At 51.3% G+C, this 19,004-nt stretch overlaps 1 protein-coding gene across 1 annotated transcript in view; it reads left to right on the plus strand.

Annotated features, from left to right (window-relative positions):
- Positions 1-19,004, plus strand: part of SNED1 (sushi, nidogen and EGF like domains 1) — a 99,804-nt gene that overhangs the window by 29,882 nt on the left and 50,918 nt on the right. The window contains exons 2-8 of the mRNA XM_030802321.1: positions 1,754-2,041; positions 5,194-5,334; positions 6,028-6,190; positions 8,428-8,553; positions 8,875-8,988; positions 11,740-11,853; positions 11,965-12,257. Of these exons, the coding sequence (XP_030658181.1) occupies positions 1,754-2,041; positions 5,194-5,334; positions 6,028-6,190; positions 8,428-8,553; positions 8,875-8,988; positions 11,740-11,853; positions 11,965-12,257 (1,239 nt within the window). The remainder of the gene's footprint in view (positions 1-1,753; positions 2,042-5,193; positions 5,335-6,027; positions 6,191-8,427; positions 8,554-8,874; positions 8,989-11,739; positions 11,854-11,964; positions 12,258-19,004) is intronic.

A 19,004-nucleotide genomic window follows, 5' to 3' on the forward strand; every position in this document is an offset into this window, starting at 1 on the left:
AGACTGTCCTTTCCTCACTGAATGGTCTTGGCACCCTTGTGAAAATCGTTTGATTATATATCGAAGGCTTATTTCTGGGTTCTGTTTTATTCCATCAGTCTGTATATCTGTCTTTATGCCAGTATCACACTGATTACTGGAGATTTGTAGTAAGTTTTGAAATCTGGAAGTGTAAGTCCTCCAATATTGTACATCCTTTCCAAGATTGTTTTGACTATTCTGATAAAATTCTAAAGTTTGCATTGATCTCTTTGAACCTAGTTATTTTATGTTCTGAGTCTCATAATTCCAGTACCTGCTGTTTCTCTCATTTCTGTCCATTCCTCTTGGTGGTATCATGCTTCCTTGGGTGCCTGATTATCTTTGGCTGTGTCCTGGACTGTGTATTTGTAAAATTATTTGCAGGAATAACTTGAGGCCTAAGATGATGCCATCTTTCTCCAGAGAGGGTTTTCCTTTGCCTCTGTGTAGAAGGCAGGGGTGCTACCAGTCTGAGACCCCTTAGTGCCCATTCCAGGCTTCACCCAAAGGGGAAGTCCAGAGGGTCTTTTCTAAAAGCACGGTTCTGGTCACATTCTTCCCAGTAGCAAATAATGACAGCGTAGAGCTGACCACTGTGATCAGCAACTCATTCAGCTGGGCCCAGCACCCTGTGAGGTCAGAGCCAGTGCCCTAGTCAGCTCGAGCTGCTATAGTAAAATGCCTTAGATTGAGTGGCTCATGAGCAACAGAAATATATTTTGTACAGCTCTCAAGGCTGGGAAGTCCAAGATCAAGGCACTGTCAGTCAGCCTCAGTGACTGGTGAGGGCCCACTTCCTGGGCCATAGATGGCGTCTTCTTGTGTATCCTCCCATGGCAGAAGGCAGCTCTCTGGGGCTTCTTTTCTTAGGGCACTAATCCCATTCACCAGGGCTCTACCTTTATTGCCTAATCACCTCCCAAAGGCCCCACCTGCTAGCACCATCTCTTTGGGAGTTAGGATCTCAACGTAGGAATTTGGGGGGACACAAACATTCCAGCCATAGCCCCCTCTTATAAGTAAGAAAACCAGAGCACAGAGAGGTCAGCAGCTGAACTGTGTCACTGACGGATGCACAGCCAGTGGCATGGAGTGTGGGGCCAGGATTGAAGCGTGTGCATCTCACTGCAGAGGTGCTGCTCAGAAACCTTTTGAGGCTCCCCCCTGCCTGGAAGCCGAGCACAGGCTCCCCTACTTGGCCACTGCAGCCCCCGCAGCCTCCCCGGCCATGCTGGCCCCTGGCCATCCCCATGTCCGCTCTAGTGGGGGCACCCCTCCCTTAAGCCCACCTTGTGGGACCCCTGCTCATCCTTTCAGGCTTAGCTCAGATACTGGGGCTCCACCTCGCCCCCTGAGGCCCCAGCTGGAGCACAGCTGAGGAGCAGTAGCTGCTGGGCAGGCCCAAGTGCCCCACTGACTGAGGCCAGGGCCCGAAAGGGGGCTTTCCTGCCCCCCCACAGCAGCCAACCAGGGCTGGGCACTCCACGGGGCATTGGGTACTGCACACAGGCCAGAACCTGTGCCCTGAGCACACAGCATGATAGGAGGGGGTAAAGCAGGTCATGCTGGGTCCATCTCAGGGACAGGGGCTATCAGGCCACGCTGGGGATGCCCTGCCCAGGACTGGCTTCCCCTCAGAGGGTGCCTGGTAGCCAGGGCTGGGGAGGCTGCTGGGCCCGCCCGCCTGCCCACAGCCCCCAGTCAATCCCCGCTCTGGCTTTCTGCCTCCCAGGTGAACAACAACGGCATCATCTCTTTCCTGAAGGAGGTTTCTCAGTTCACCCCAGTGGCCTTCCCCATTGCCAAGGACCGCTGCGTGGTGGCAGCCTTCTGGGCAGATGTGGACAACCGGCGTGCAGGCGACGTGTACTACCGGGAGGCCACCGACCCAGCCACGCTGCGCCGAGCCACGGAGGATGTCAGGCGCTACTTCCCCGAGCTCCTGGACTTCAGCGCCACCTGGGTTTTTGTTGCCACCTGGTACCGAGTGACCTTCTTTGGAGGCAGTTCCTCATCCCCTGTGAGTCCAGGCACTTGTCCTGGGGAGGGGGGATGTGTGGCTAGGGCCCAGGGTCTCCCCACACCAGGGACCCCTCTTGCTGATGTGGGTGTGGTGCAGTCACTGGTCCATACCCAAGAGGGGAACACGTGGTCAAAACCACAGAGCCAGAGCAGAAGAGGACACGGCCCCAACCTTCCCCAGTGCTCCTGGAAGCCACTTGCCTCCAGGAAACACCAAATTCCCCAAAGCAGCAGCTCACATGTCCAAGAGAGGCATGTGGGTTGGCAGGTGTTAGAAGGATTTCCATTTGGAATGGCCCAGTACTCAAAAGGTTAGACTGGAAGGTTATTCTGTTTTATACTCTTCCTCGATAATGCCAAACATGACAGAAACATTGACTGAAGAATATCAGCCACTTTGCAGGCTTGATGAGTTCTGGTGGGCTGACACTCCCTAGTGAGGACAGCTGCCCACTCCAGTGGCAGATGTATTTACTCAGCACCTACTGTGGCCAGGCCTGCACTGGGCACTGGGTCATGACTGTGCAAGACAGACAGTGACTCCCTAGAAAAGAGGCGCTGGGTGCAGAACCACGATTTTCAGAGCTGTTTGTTCATGCATTTAATAAACACTTTTTTTTTTTTTTTTTTTTTTTGAGATGGAGTCTTGCTCTGTCGCCCAGGCTGGAGTGCAATAGCACGATCTCAGCTCACTGCAACCTCCACCTCCCAGGTTCCAAGTGATTCTCCTGCCTCAGCCTCCTGAGTAGCTAGGATTACAGGCGTGCATCACCACGCCCAGCTTATTTTTGTATTTTTAGTAGAGAGGGGGTTTCCGCATATTGGCCAGGCTGGTCTCGAACTCCGGACCTCAGGTGATCTGCCCACCTCGGCCTCCTAATAAACACTTTTTAAGGGCACCTTCCAAGTGACAGGCAAGTGTTCTAGGCACTGGACAGACAACCCTGGACGAAGCAGACGGAACGCATCTGCCCCATGGGGTCACTCTAGCCAGGCATCAGGAAGTGCTCAGAAGCATAACCCAGCCAGGGGCACTTCCAGGAGCAGCTTCATGCATCTCCTCATTGCGCCTCTCCGGCTCCCAGAGCCCCACCATGGGCCCTTACTGGCTCTAGTCCACCCTGTCCCCTAGACGGTGCCACCACCCCAATTCTACGGCCCTCACGTCTTCGTTTGTTTTCCGAGTGTTAGCACTTACGTTCGCCTTCCTGAAGCAGAGCACGTAGTTTCTCTAATGTGGACTTTTACATAAGTGGAATGTACACTGTATGATCACCCATCTTTCTCAGTGACTGCAAACTAGCCCAGCTCCAAGAGGCGCGGGAATTTGTTTCACCTGCACCCCATGACTGGACAGCTGCAACACCAGGGGCCTGAGGCGGGCACAGCATAGCCCAAGTCACCTTATGCATGATCCTGTCCTGGTACACGTTTAGAAGGGAGATTGCCACCTGCAGAATTCCAGTTTTCCTCTCAAAAATCTACATATTCAGGCAGGGTGCGGTGGCTCACGCCTGTAATCCCAGCACTTTGGAAGGCCAAGTCAGACGGATCACCTGAGGTCAGGAGTTTGAGACCAGCCTGGCCAACATGGCGAACTCCCCTCTCCTAAAAATACCAAAATCAGCCGGGTGTGGTGGCAGGTGCCTGTAATCCCAGCTACTCGGGAGGCTGAGGCAGGAGAATTGCTTGAACCTGGGAGGCAGAGGTTGCAGTGAGCCGAGATCACACCACTGAACTCCGGCCTGGGTGACAGGGAGATTCCATCTCAAAAAAAAAAAAAAAAAAAATCTACACATTCATACTCAGAGGAGCCACATTTAGAAGTGCCAGTTTCCGTTGTTCAGTTCCCACCTATGAGTGAGAACACTTGGACACAGGAAAGGGAACATCACACACAGGGGCCTGTCATGGGGTGGGGGGTGGGGGGTGGGGGGAGGGATAGCATTAGGAGATATACCTAATGTAAATGACAAATTAACAGGGGCAGCACACCAACATGGCACATGTATACATATGTAACAAGCCTGCACGTTGTGCACATGTACCCTAGAACTTAAAGTATAATAAAAACTAAATAATAAAAAAAGAAGTGCTGGTTTCCTTGCATCCCAGCTGTCATTTTCCAACTTTGCCAACTCTGTAGACAAAACAATGAGTGCTACTTTTTAACTTACATATCTTTAATTTCTAGTGGTGCTGAATTTGTTCTAATATTATTGGAACAGTAGTATTCTACTGTGATGTGTCTGTTCATACCCTCTGACATTTTTTCTGTAATACTTTCGGTCTTTTTCTTATTGATCTGTAGTTCTTGAATTAAGAGTCTCGATAGTTTTATCTGCTGTATGCATTATAAATACGTTTTTCACATTGCTGTTTGCCATTCAATTTGATCTTACGGATTTTTTTAAGTATTCAGAAGCCCTTTGCAGTCAAATGTTTAATTCTCCCTTTTGGTTTTTGCTGTGAACAAACATCACACTTAAAAGTCCTTTCCCTTTCCTGAGTTATACATATTCACCTGTATTTTCTTCTAGGACTTTTCTTTCACTTTAAAACCTTATTTGATTTGGGATTTCTTTGTGTGTGTGGTGAAAGGCAGGACTCTGATCTGATTCTTTTTCAGGGGTTTCCTGTTTGTCCCAAGATCATTTCTTAAACAGTCCCGATCCTTTGCTCCTTATCTGTACGCTGCCTGCCAATATTTCCATGCAGTAGAATTCTGTGAAAACCATAAGACCTGACTGTTAAACGCTGCAGCACAGCTCTTCCTTGGTTCTTTTTACCTTTCCTCTTTTCCTTTTTACAATTTTGCGCATTTCACACAGGAGATTTTGTGGATCTGGCTAAGGGCAGGGGACAGTGTCTGCTCCCATCTGTGGGCCCCGCACCCGCCCCAGGTGCTTCACTCACCCCAGCAACAGTTGTGGGTTGCAGACGGCCTCTGCTGAGTGGCAGGCGCTGGGAGACAGCAGAGGATGAGGCCACCAGGGTCCTGCCTTGGCTGCCCGTCCAGCTGGAAGACACAGACATTGAGCAAGCCAGGGGCCCAGTGGAGAATGACTGTGTGCCAGGATGGTGGACAGGGCAGGGCTTCCCTGGGCCAAGGGGAGTGCAGGGCCCTGTTCAGCCCCCTCTCCCCGGCAGGTCAACACATTCCAGACTGTGCTCATCACAGACGGCAAGCTCTCCTTCACCATCTTCAACTATGAGTCCATCGTGTGGACTACAGGCACACACGCCAGCAGCGGGGGCAACGCCACTGGCCTCGGGGGCATCGCAGCCCAGGTAGGCGAGTGCAGTGGGTGCTCTGTGTTCAGAACCCCTGCTCCCCACAGCCAGGACTGTCATGAGCTGATTAGGTAGGCAGGGGCTCACCATAGGCAGATCCCCCTGTACCGTGCAGAGGCCAACGAGAGGCATCCACAACCATCCCTGAGGCCTCTCACTGCCCGAAAACAAAGAAACATCCTCAGGCCCAAGGCACCTTTGTCCCCCTGACCTGCCCCGCCCTGCCCCTGCAGTCCCCTTTAACAGCTGCAGCAGCAACAGAGATGTCCTCTGCTCCTTATGCCTTGCAGTCTGGCCTAGCCAGTGATCCAAGGGACCGCAGCCAGCAGGAAACCCCAGGTGTGGAGGGAATGAAACAGGACAATGGCCACAGGGTCAGTGCTCCCCAGGCCTGAGAGTGCCTTTGGGCTGTGCACACCCCCGCTCACCTCCTGGCCACATGCTTTCTCTTGGGGTCATACTTGCCCCTGGCCCCAGGGGAGGCCCAAGAGCCCAGAGGTGAGCTGCCCAAGGATTGTGCTGGGGAGCCAGGGCTAACCCTCTCCTTGGCTCCCAGGAACGGTTGGCTGAGGTCAGGACCTGGCTGGGAGGTTGCTGACCCTGGCAGGAGCATGGTAGGGGCAGGGTAACCCCCACCTCTGTAGACCTGGGGAACTGGCCTCCCTCACTCTGCCCCCACCCCACCCCCAGGCTGGCTTCAACGCAGGCGATGGGCAGCGTTACTTCAGTATCCCCGGCTCGCGCACAGCAGACATGGCCGAGGTGGAGACCACCACCAACGTGGGTGTGCCCGGGCGCTGGGCGTTCAGAATCGATGATGCCCAGGTGCGCGTGGGGGGCTGCGGCCATACAAGTAAGAGGACAGAGGAGCAGCTTGGGGTGGGAGCGGGCCGAGGAAGGGGGTTGATGGCAAAGGAGAGGTGGAGAGGAAGGGGGCTGGATGCTGACCGCAAGAGTGGGGGCCCTTGGGTCTCCAGCCCACCTCAGGCATGTGAAACTAAGGAAGGCCTGGCTGGTCCGGGAGCCTCAGCTTCCCCTAGAGAAGACCCCACACACACACTGCTCTGGGTTGGAGGGAACCGTCTGGAGACTGCGGGTTTCAGGGGTAAAGAGTTCTGGGTCCTCAGGGGAGGAGGAGCCCAGGGATGTCTCTCCCTGGGACCATGAGGTCCCTACTCTCCCCTCATTCCCACCCAGCCTCCTGCCTGGGCTGGGGGAGGAGCAGCATGTGGTCTCTGACCCTCAGGGCCACCCACGAGGCAGGTCCTCTTACCGCCCAGGTCCTCATTTCTGCCAGCAGGCTTGCTGCTTGGTGGGATTTGGTGTCTGCTTGACAAACCCAAGCATCACGTCTACAGGGGAGTTCCAGGGGTCCTTCCAGCCCAGAGTGCACAAACGGACGGGGTGGGTGTCCCTCCCAGGAGTGGGCACGTGGTTTGTGGGAATAGCCAGGGCGGCAGCAGAGCCGTGGATCGTAGCCCCAGCCCTGCTGCTGTGCGGCCTTGGGAGCCAAGGAGCCTTCAGAAATCACTGCTTACACGTGGGGCGACTGATCCGCTCCACCGAGGCCTGCGCATCACAAGCCCGGCCAAGCCTTGGGGCCGCAGTGAGGCTCGCGCTGGGACCTGCCTCAGTCAGACTCACCTCCCAGCCGCGAGCATCTAGGCTACTGAGAGGGGAGAGGGGCTGCTTCTCCGCAACACTGAGTCCCCAGAGAACCCGACAGGGGTAGCAGATGCGCGCACACCACTGTTGGGACAGAGGCGAGGTGCAGGCGCGCCGCAGGGTGGGGGATGGGGGTAGCGAGTGTGGGGGTGGGGGTGGGGGGTGCAGGTGTGCCACAGGGTTGGGGGTGAGGGGTAGATGGTGTGGGGATGGCGGATGCAGGCACACCACAGGGTTGGGAGTGAGGGGTAGAGGGTGTGGGAGGTGGGGGCGTGCCACGGGGTGGGGGGTACAGGCGCGCCACGGGGTGGGGGGGTGGGGGGTGCAGGTGTGCCACGGGGTTGGAGGTGGGGCGTAGTAGGGGTGGGGGGCGGAGGCACGTCACGGGGAGGGGGATGACACTCTGTCCCCAGGGTGTGGGTGACTTGCTTAGGGGACCACTGGGGGTGTGGAGGCACGTCACGGGGTGGGGGGTGAGGGAGTAGAGGTGCGTCACGGTGGGGGGTGGGGGGTGGAGGTGCGTCACGGGGTGGGGGGTGGAGTAGAGGCGCGTCACGGGGTGCGGAGTGGGGGTGTGGAGGTGCGTGAGGGGTTGGGGGCGCGTCACGGGGTGGGGGGTGGTGGAGTAGAGGCGCGTTACGGGTGGGGGGTGGTGGAGTAGAGGCGCGTTACGGGGTGGGGGGTGGAGTAGAGGCGTGTCACAGGGTGGGGGGTGGGGGGTGAAGGCGCGTCACGGGGTGGGGGATGGGGGAGTAGAGGCGTGTCACAGGGTGGGGAGAGCACCGCGCGTATCATGGGAAGAGGAAAGACCCATCTGAGGGCTACAGGTGGCACCGCGACGAAGGAGACCCGAGGAGCCCGAGCTACCCACACACTGGGGCGCGAACAGGTCCCCGCTTGCATCTGAGCTTAGGGAGTTCGGGCTCAAGGGGCGGGGAGCCCAGGAGCTGCCGCCCCCCGCCCCAGAGCGGCCGCCCAGCATCCGAGGGACACAGCCCTCCTGCAGCCCCCGGCCGCGCCCCCTGCATGGCCCGCCTTGTCCCAGAAACGCCGACATGACGGCTGAGTGCCAGCCTCGGGTTTTCTACGCCAGGAACCCGGGAGGGGAGGCGGAGTGTGCCAGTTTTTAGAACTGCCCGCGGCAGCGCTGAGAGGGATGGAGGGGACAGGGGGTGCTGGTGTGAGTCACTCCGGGGAGTCCGTCCCACGCGAAGCCACATCCCCGGAGGCCGCGCCAACAGCACCGCCTCTGCTCCCCCACTCCGACCTGCAGTGAAACCTGAAACCTGGCTGCTTTGCTGCGGTCACCCCACCCAGAGGCCGACTTTTTGGGTCAGGGGAGGGAAGGGAGATGCGGATGGGAGTGGCTCTCCTGCCGAGTCCGGAGGCGGCGGCTGAGGCTCCAGCCCCTCCCTATGTCTGCAGCCTCCGTGTGCCTGGCCCTGCGCCCCTGCCTCAACGGCGGGAAGTGCATCGACGACTGCGTCACGGGCAACCCCTCCTACACCTGCTCCTGCCTCTCGGGCTTCACGGGGCGGAGGTGCCACCTGGGTGAGTGACTGGCCTAGGGCGGGACCACCCGCTGGCTGCGCTGGGCTCAGGAGGAGCACTGTAGGCTCCGCCAGTGGCCCTGGGCCCCCAGGGGCGCAGGTCAGGGGTCTCTGTCCCCAGGGTGTGGGTGACTTGCTTAGGGGACCACTGGGGACCAAAGGCCATGGCCCCCTGGAGTGAGCACCATGGGCGGGTGCAGCTGCTGCCCTCTCTGAGCCAATCTTGGGCTTGCTCCTCCCTCCCCGGCCCAACCCGAGGCCTTGGAGGAAACTCCTCAACCGGGTTTCTGCCGCTGAGGCCTCAGCCTGCCCCATGTTTCAGACGTGAACGAATGTGCCTCCCAGCCCTGTCAGAATGGCGGGACCTGTACTCACGGCATCAACAGTTTCCGCTGCCAGTGCCCGGCCGGCTTTGGGGGATCCACCTGTGAGACAGGTAAGAGGAACCCACCGGAGCCCCCGGGGCCCTGCCGGGTACAGGATAGCGGGAGACACAGCTGGACAAGGCTGAGGTCTAGGAAGGTCCGGCAGCTGTGTATGCTGCCAGGTAGACAGCCCAGAGAGGCCACCCTCGAGGAGTGGAAGAGCCCGGATGTCCAGGGAAAGGCCCATATCTGGGTAGGGGGCAGGAGCCATGACCAGTCACACAGGCTTCCTAGGCCATGGCATTCGGACCAGGGATGGGGCGTCAGAACAGGCCAGTGCCCAGGTCCCAAACCAGGCCAGGATCAGGGCCAGACAGGCACCAGAGCCCGGATGAGAGCCCACTGGGGATGTGGTAGGGTCATCAGGCCCCGTGTCAGCCCAGGACCAGCTTGAGGGGAACGTGAAGTGCTTCTGGGGTCAGATGGGCTGGCCGTGGGGCAGGAAGGGCACAGCCACACGGTCCCTGCTGCTCCCTCCAGCTGCTCCTGGACGTTGTTTCTCTCCTGCCCCTGCCTTCAGGGAAAGGGGTTCTCACAGCCTAGGTGGGGCCTGGAGTCCCTCTCCATACTCACTGCTGCTTCCAAACCTCAGCTTGCCCTCCCAGTTCAGAACCCAGCTCTTTCGAAGCAGTTGTCATCAGAGTTAGCCTCTACTTACTGCCCTTCCACCAGCACCTCTTTAGGCCCCTCACCCATGCCCTTCACCCACCTGGTAAAGAAAGGTGGACCCCCCCATTCCTGCTCTCCATCTCACCATAGGGCTCTGCTCAGGGAGCTTTGCAAAGGGAGCCCCTAAAATCAAAGCACCGTGACCTGCTGCTCCCCACCCGGCTCAGCCAGGTGTGCATGTCCTGTGTGACAATCGCTTATATAAACATGTAATAGATTGTTTAGATCAATGTGTTCAAATAGTGACTATATCAATATCTCAATCTAGAAAAAAACAATTCTTATCAGATATTTACGGTCATGGGAGGTTTTTTAAAGTACTTCATTCCAGTGTTTACACATATTTGTATTGGAGAGAACTATAGTTGAGTGGCAGTAAGGGACTTTTGCACCTAAAAGTACATTAGAATGAAATTCTGCAGGAATGCAATGGAAATGTGACTTCAAGGTCCAGAGGAGTGAAGCACAATTCCCACCTGGTGAGATGCGCTTGCCGGTGTGTTTACAGATCACACATAGGGGACAGCACAGTGACCCCAGTTATCCCTTGCTCCCCGACCCCTGCCACTGTCTTCCCACAGCCAGTGTCGGAGCAAGCTCCATGCAAAGGAGACTTTCTTCATCCAGAAACTCCTGCCCTGCTTGCCCATGTGTTCTCAACATGAGACGGGTGGGAGTCGGGCTTCTGTGGCGTTGGTGCCATGGCAGACTCAGCCCTGCAGGCTTCTGTCCCTTGGTAAAGGCCAGAGAGGCTGGCAGGATCTCCTTCCTCTTGCTCAGTGCTCTCCCTGTGCGGTGCTGGCCAGGGGCCTGGCTGCGGGAGGACCCAGGCCTATGATGAGGCTCCCCAAGGGTGACTGGGCAGAGCTTCCCAGGAACGGGCTGCTCCTTCCCATGAACGGGCTGCTCCTTCCCAGGAATGGGCTGCTCTTTCCCAGGAACGGGCTGCTCCCAGGCTCCAGGAGCCCCTCTGTGATGTACAGCCTGGTAACGTCCCCTAAGAGGACTTGGGGCTTGGTGCCAGGAGGCTGGTTCAGGTCTTGGGTCTGCAGCATGTCAGTTGTATGTGTGGTCTTGGGCCGTGAGCCTTCGCTTTCTCAGTGCAGCTGTGGCACAAGCCTTGGGTACAAGCCTTACCCCCTCGACCCCCCACAGGGGCTCCCTGATCTTGGAAGCCACCTTGGCCCCCAGAGCTCCTAACAGCAGGGGCACCCACAACTAAAGGCAAGGGTGTGCGTGCTCCTCCACCTAGTGGAGCTGGGGTCAGGGCGACAGGGATCACCGTGTCCCATCAGCCACCAAAGGGCTGTCACACCTCCTGGGGGAGTAGTCAGGCCCTCCCGTCTCCTTCCTATGCCAAGGAGAGGGCCCTACCTTTCCCCCATGACTCCAGGGAGGGACACACACTTTGGCTATTGCTCTTGTTTCTGAGTTTGTTCTGGGTATGAGCTGTCAGTAAGACGGGGATTTGGTTCCCCTCTGCTTCTGGCTCTGCTGGCCAGGGGAAAGGAGAGACCTGGGATGTGTGGGCCAGGTGCACTGGGCTCAAGGAGGGCCAGCATCCGGTGAGGAGGCAGAGCAGAGGGTGGGCTCCCCTAGCTCACTCCCACTCAGTAACTGGGGGTAGGAGTCCCTTTGCCCTGGCCGTTCCTGCACAGGCCATTCATTGCCTGCCCCACCCAGCCTCTCACCCCAGGGACCACTCCTACACCCTGGGTGCTGCACACCCTTCCAGGCTCAGTCACAGCCTGCATCCTTGACAACAGCTCTTGTCACAGTCCACTTGGGAGGGACCGTCCCCCAAGAGTGGGAGTTCCGTGCACCCCCATTTGCCCCTGCCCAGCATACACACCCATCCCTCCATCCCAGGTTTGCTGAATTAGACCCAGTTCAGATGGAGCTTCAGGTGGCCAGTCAGGACTGCCTGGCCAGGCCTCTTTCTTGTCTGTTGCCCCCTCAGAAACCTGCCTGCCAGGCCCCCCTGCCCTGTAAGCCAGTTGGGGGTGGGGCTCAGTGTACGTCCCAGGGGTTTCTGTCCCCTCAGGTAACCATAGCTGGGAGTCCATGGTCCTGTCTACACCTCTTCACTCTAGCCCAATCCCCCTGTGACACCAAAGAGTGTCAACATGGTGGCCAGTGCCAGGTGGAGAACGGCTCTGCGGTGTGTGTGTGCCAGGCTGGATACACTGGAGCAGCCTGCGAGACAGGTGGGTGGCCTGGCTTCGGATTGGAGAGGGGCTCCTGCCTGTGGCCAGGTGCTGGGCACAGGGTGGTTGTGGCCTGGCTCAAGCCAAGCCCCCACCTCTGCTGCCCCTCAGATGTGGACGACTGCAGCCCTGACCCCTGCCTGAATGGAGGTTCTTGTGTTGACCTAGTGGGGAATTACACCTGCTTGTGTGCAGAGCCCTTCAAGGGACTTCGCTGTGAGACAGGTAACTGGCCAAGTGCCTGCAGGCCGCCATGGCTGATAGTGGCTTTGTGCCGTGAACACCACCATAGCCGCTTTCCCCTTCCTGCCTCGCCATCTGACTCACCTCACACCTGTCTCTGGGGTGGGGGGATGCCTCTGCCCCCTTCCCACTCCCCAGCGCTTCCCGCTCAGCCTGGATCCTAAGCCACCAACTGCAGGGAAAATAGGAAGCAAAAGATGGGTGCTGCCTCCAGGGTGCTGTGTGAGGCTGAGCAACCCCTTCCCCTCTCTGGGCCTTGGTTTCCATCTGTGAAATGCCGGGAGGGATGACAAAGTTCCCGAGGCTCCTCTCCTAGCCGGGGTGACTCTTGACTTTTGAACATCTTCCTTGCCTACTCCAGAACCCTCAGCACACAAGGGAAAGTAATGGGAATCAGAAAGAAAACTGAGCTTTCACTGTTTTCTATTCTATTTTGTGTTGTTTAACTGCTAGTTGTGACTTGTTAGAGGAATTAAAAGGCCAACTGGAGGTTGCAGCCCATGGTATAAAAATGGCTTTCACGTCTGATTGTTGCACCTGCCTCCACAGGCTCACCCACTGTGCTGACCTCTATGGACGCAGCAGGTGCTGCTTCTCTCCAGGGAGATGCTAAAGACAAACCATTCAGGTTATTCTTAGTTTACAAAATTAAGGAGGAAATTCTGTTTCACCCATAAGACACAGAGGGTCATGGGCCCTCCATCAGTCTTTGCCGAGTGCACGGGAGGCCAGGGTGCGTCCTGAGGGAGGGTGGTGCTCTGCAGGGCAGGAGCGGGAGGAGGCAGCCTCACCTATTTGGCTGCTTTAAAGTCACTTCTGTGTCACAGCTCACTTTGCCCAGATTGTTATCTAAATATCACTGTATTTCACTAAATTCATGTCAGGAAACAGATAAGTGGTTTCAAAAGATTTTTGCAAATAAACCGTGTTTTGTACATAATAATGATGCAAGTAGAGTGAATAATAAGAAACAGACTGGCTGGGTGTGGTGGCTCATGCCTGTAATCCCAGCACTTTGGGAGGCTGAGGCGGGCGGATCACTTGAGGTCAGGAGTTCGAGACCAGCCTGGCCAACATGGTGAAACCCCATCTGTACTAAAAATACAAAAGTTAGGCAGACATGGTGGTGCACGCCTGTAATCCCAGCTACTCGGGAGGTTGAGGCTGGAGAATTGCTTGAACCCGGGAGGCAGAGGTTGCAGTGAGCTGAGATCGCACCACTGCACTCCAGCCTGGGTAACAGAATGAGTGAGACTCCGTCTAAAAAAAAAAACAAAGAAGAAGAAAGAAACAATAAAGTGACGCTGGTGCTAACGTAAGGACTGACTGACTATTACAAGGCGCAGATGCTGACAGTCTAATCAGGTCTGACAGGAAGTTGGCCACAAATTGGACACTACAAAAAAGAGAATCTAGTCTTCTGCTTCTGGCCAACAAGAATTAACTGCTCTTGGAATTTCCCTCTCACCGTCAATACCTAGAAAAACAGACAAAAATCTGTGAAACCCCTTTTTCAGCCATTGGACAACAGACAGCACAAGCCTGTCACCCTGGAGAAAAGGAAATCAAATGAGGTGAGCCCTACAATTGCCCCAGATTCTGCCTGGGGCAGTTTCCACGCCACTGTGCTGGGAGAAGGAACTGAGAGTCCAGCAGTCCCTCTGAATTGAGGAGACAAAGATCCAAGTTCGGTGGTTACAGGATGGTGCTCCTGAGGCAGGAGGGAGCATGAGATCAAGAGGAGACCTCACTGAATTTTAGCTTCTTATTATCGGGCTCAGGATGAAATCTGCAAGGCTGGGGAAAGAACCACTAGAAAGCAGTAAGTCAGACACTTCCTGGAGCTCAAACAGGGCTGGGAATCTATTGCATAGAGTCCTCAGCGGGGCGCCACTTTAGTAGTGCTGAACTAAAGACTAATGTCGACCTGCCCTAACAAATCTTAAAGAAAGCTTAAAAGGATCAAACTGATCCTAAGTCATTGAGCCATGTGCCAGAATAAAATCCTATACTCCTCAACAGGAGTATGTCAGTAATATAACAGAATCCAGAACTCCAAAATACCCAGTCAGAAATTATCAGGTCTACAAAGAAGTAACATATAACTCACAGCCAGGAGAAAAATAGATCAATAGAAACAGGCACCAGAAATGACAGAATTAGCAGATACAAATGTTTATCTATTATGAATATGCTCCTATAATCAAGATTGTTGAGGGGAAAAAACCTAATGAGAAGTAGAAGGTATTTTTAAAAACTTGTAGAGATGAAAAATATATCTGAGTTTTTAAAATACACTGAATAGTATATACAGCAGGTTAGATATTGCAGAAGGAAAGATCAATGAACCTGAAGAGTGAAACAGAAACAATTCAGCATGCATCACAGAGAGAGTAAGACTAAAAGAAAAAGGAGAGATCTTCAGCAACCTGCAGAACAATATTAGGGTAATAGAGTCCACGTATGTGGAGTCTGTGGAGGAGGATGGAGAACAATATTAGGGTAATAGGATCTGCGTATCTGGAGTCTGCAAAGGAGGATGGAGAACAGTATCAAACAGCCTAGGATCCGCGTATCTGGAGTCTGCGAAGGAGGATGGAGATGGGTGTGGAAAGGAGTGTTATAGAAAAAGTATGTGAAGAAATAATACCCAAACATTTTCCAAATTTGATGAAAACTAAAACCCACATTTCCAAGGAAAGCATGAAGAAAACCACACAAAGCCATACCATAATCAAATTGCTGAAAACTAATGATAAAAAACCTCAAAAACAGCCAGAGGAAAAAGCCACATTACATACAGAGAAACAAGAATGACACAGACTTCTCATCAAAAACAATGCAAGCCAGGAGACACTGGAGTAACACCTTCAAAGTACTGAAAGAAAAAACCATCAACCTAGTGTTGGTGGTAATACAATACAACCTAGTGTACGGTATTACCAGCAAAACTACATTTCAAAAGTTAAGTTGAAATAAAGACTTTTTTACACAAACAAAAACGAAGAGCATTCATCATCAGCATACCTGCATTACAAAAAAATGTTAAAGGAAATTATTTAGTCAAAAGCAAAAAAAAAACTGGTACCAAGGGAAAATCTGGATCTACGCAAAAGAATGAAGAGTGTTAAAAATGATAAATATGTGGGTTGAAGACTTTTTAATCCCTTTAAAGATAATTTTTAAAATAAAATAATAAAACTTATATGCAGAAATAAAATAGATGACTCCAATAACATAAACCAAGCTGTGTAAACTTTTTCTGTAAAGGGCCAGAAAGTAAATACTTTTGGCTTTGTGAGCCATATCGTGTCTATCACAATTCAACTCTACCATTGTAATGTGAAAGCAGCCAGCCATAGACAATACATAAATGAATAGGTATGGCTGTGTCCCAATAAAACTGTGCTTTTAAAAATTGATGGCAGGCAAGATTTGGTCTGTGGGTTATAGTTTACCAACTCCAATGTAAAAGATAGGCAGAAATAAAAGTATAATATTGTAAGGTCCCTATATTATATAAAGTGGTATAATATTGTTTGAAGGTAGGCTGTGTAAGTAAAAGATATACATTGTAAACCCAAAACAAGTGAAAAATAATAATAAAGAATTATAGCTAATAAACCAATTGTGGAGATAGAAATTGAATCCTAAAAATACTCAATCCAGAAGGCAGGAAGAGAGGAAAAAAAGAAAGAAGTGGGACAAATAAAAGCCGATAGCAAGATGATAGGTTCAGTCTAGTCCTATTGGTAGTTACATTAAAATGTAAAATGATTAAACATACAAATTAAAGGCAAAGATTGTCAAATTGAATTGAAAAGCAATACCCAACTATATGCTATCACAAGAACCCACTCTAAGTATAAAGACACAGATAATTGTAAAGTAATGGAATGGGTTTCTGGTTCTGAGAAAGATAGAGTAAGCACAGTCTACCCCTGTCTCTCCCCCACTGAATACAGCTACAATCCTGGACAGAATGCATGGAGTAGCTATCAGAGGACTCTGAAAAGTAGATAGTAGCAGGTGGATTGGGGAAGAAGACCAGGCTTCGAAGTGCAACCAAACCAGTGGTGAGTTTACCATTTTTTGTTCTTTACTTTGGTATCCCCCCAGCCAGGACTCAGCGCCACCTCAAAACCAGAAGTGAGCATCCACACGGACAGAAAGAGTGCTCCAGGAGAAGCCCTCTAGTCTGGCTTAAGAAGCAGGGCTGACAGTGCAGAAGCTGGGGAATCCTCAAGTGTCTTAAACTGCGAGGGAAGAAACCTCCCTCTCCAGTTGAGGGTGCTGTGGTTTCAAAGGGGTTGGGTATTGTTTTTCCCTTTCCTGTTGTTTTTCCCTGTGTCTGTCGTCCCATTACTTGGTCCCAGCCATGAATGCTATCGTTATAAAAGTCTAATCAGGTGGCAATAAAAGTGGCAAGGTAGGGAAATAAAAGCCACAGCGTTTTTGCCAGAGGACTGAAAAAGCTAGCCCCAGAAAACTGGAAAGTACTGGGGAAACTGGAGGGTGAATCTCAGGACAGCAACTCCATAAAGTTATTTATGAACTCCTGAGCTCCCCCAAGTTGGAGGAATCTGTGTAATCTGATCTAAGTTGTATTGACAATACCTTGTAATAGCTCCTCTAAAGTTGAAAGATTTTAGTATAAATCTACTAAAACATGAGAGAATTTGTATGCTGAAAAACTACAAAGTGCTGATGAAAGAAATCACGATCAAGTAAATGGACAGACATACCATGTTCATGGATTAGAAGACTCAACATAGTAAATATGGCAGTGCTCTCTAAATTGATCTATAGATTTAACATGATTCCAACAGAGGTCTCAGCAGAATCTTTTGTAAATGTAGACAAACTGCTTCTAAAATTTATATGGCAAGAAAAAGAATTTAGAAAACCAAAACAATTTTGATGAAGAATAAATTTTGAGGAATCACACTACTGAGTATTAAGATTTACAGTAAAGCCACAGTGATCAATTCAGTGTGATATTGGCAAAGGGACTGACACATGGATCAATGAAACAGGAGTGGAAATTCAGAATTAAACCCAAACAAATATGGCCAATTAATTTTCGAAAATGATGTTAATGCAATGGAGAAAGGATAATCTTTTCAACAAATGGGGTTGAAACAATTAGATATCCTTATATGTATAAAAAAAAAAACCCTCAACTTAAACCTCACACCTTATACAAAGATTAACTCAAAATGGATCATAGACCTAAATGGAAAAGCATAAACTATAAGATTTTTAGAAGAAAACATAGGCCAAAAAAAAAAAATCTTTATGACCTGGTCTTAAGGAAAGTGTTCTTAGCAGCAAAAGCATGATTCATTAAAAAAAAAAAAAAAAAAGATAAATTAGACTTCATCAAAATTTAAAACTTTTGCTTTGTGAAAGACATGGTTAAAAGAATAAAAAGACAAGCTACAGACCAGGAGAAAATGTTTGCAAAACTCATACCCAACAAAGGACTTGTGATCAGAATACACCAAGAATTCTCAAATCTCAACTGTGAGAAAACAAACAACCCAATTTTAAAAATGGACAAAAGACTTGAACGGACACTTGGCCACAAAAGATATATATATGGAGGTGAATAAACAGTTGGAAAAATATTCTTGTCATTAATATCAGCCATTAGTGAAATGCAAATAAAAGCCACTACAAGAAATCACAACAAGCTCATTAGAATGTCTTAAAAAAAATAATACTGACCTGGTGTAGATACAGAGCAACTGAAACTCTCACACATTTTTAGTGGAAATGCAAAATGGTTCAGCCACTCTGAAAACAGTTTGGCAGGTTTTTTATAAGGTTAAGTATATGCTTATAATATGACCCAGCAATCCCACTCCTTGGTATTAACTCTAAAGAGATGAAAACGTATGTTTACACACAAATCCATATACAAATGTTTATATTATTTCTATTTATAATCACCAAACTCCAAAACCCAAATACCCTTCACTGGGTGAATGGATGGACAAATTCTGGAACCTCTGTATGGTGGAATACTACTCAGTCATAAAAAGGACCAATTATAGATACATACGACAACTTAGATGGATCTCAGAGGTATTAAGCTGAGTGAAAGAAGCTGGTCTCAAAGATTATATCCTCTATGGTTCCACTAAATGGCATTCTTCGTAAAACAAAACTATAGTAATGAACAAATCAGTAGTTGCCAGGGACTGAGGGGTAACAGGAGCTCTGTGACCCTGAAGAGAGAGACCAAAGAAGTCTTTTAGGGAGATGGAATGTTCTGTATCCTGATTGTGGTGGGGGTTAAACAAATCTATATATGTGTTAAAATTCATAGAGATGTGGTGAACAAAAGTCAATTTTACTGTATACTAATTTACAAAGACACATTTTGAAAGCACATGAAGAAATTGAACATCTTTAAAAACCAAAAAGTAGCTGGCGTGGTGGCTCACCCCTATAATCCCAGCACTTTGGGAGGCCAAGGCGGGCGGATCACGAGGTCAGGAGATCAAGACCATCCTGGCCAACACAGCGAAACCCCATCTCTGCTAAAAATACAAAAATTAGCTGGGCGTGGTAGCACGTGCTTGTAATCCCAGCTACTCAGGAGGCTGAGGCAGGAGAATCGCTTGAACCAGGGAGTTGGAGGTTGCAGTGAGCCGAGATCACGCCACTGCACTCCAGCCTGGCAAGAGAGCAAGACTGTCAAAAAAAAAAAAAAAAAAAAGTAAGATTAAGTAAACACTAATCAAGATAATGCTGCAGTGGCTATATTAATATCGAATAAATTAAACTTTAGGGAATACTGCTGGGAATTAGGAGGGACCTCTTACAATGATAAAGGGGTCAATTCATCCAGAAGACATAACTCTAGATATGCTTGTACCTATTAACACCTATTCACATGA

This window comes from Nomascus leucogenys, chromosome 22a (genome assembly GCF_006542625.1).
Source record: "Nomascus leucogenys isolate Asia chromosome 22a, Asia_NLE_v1, whole genome shotgun sequence".
NCBI lineage: Eukaryota > Metazoa > Chordata > Mammalia > Primates > Hylobatidae > Nomascus > Nomascus leucogenys.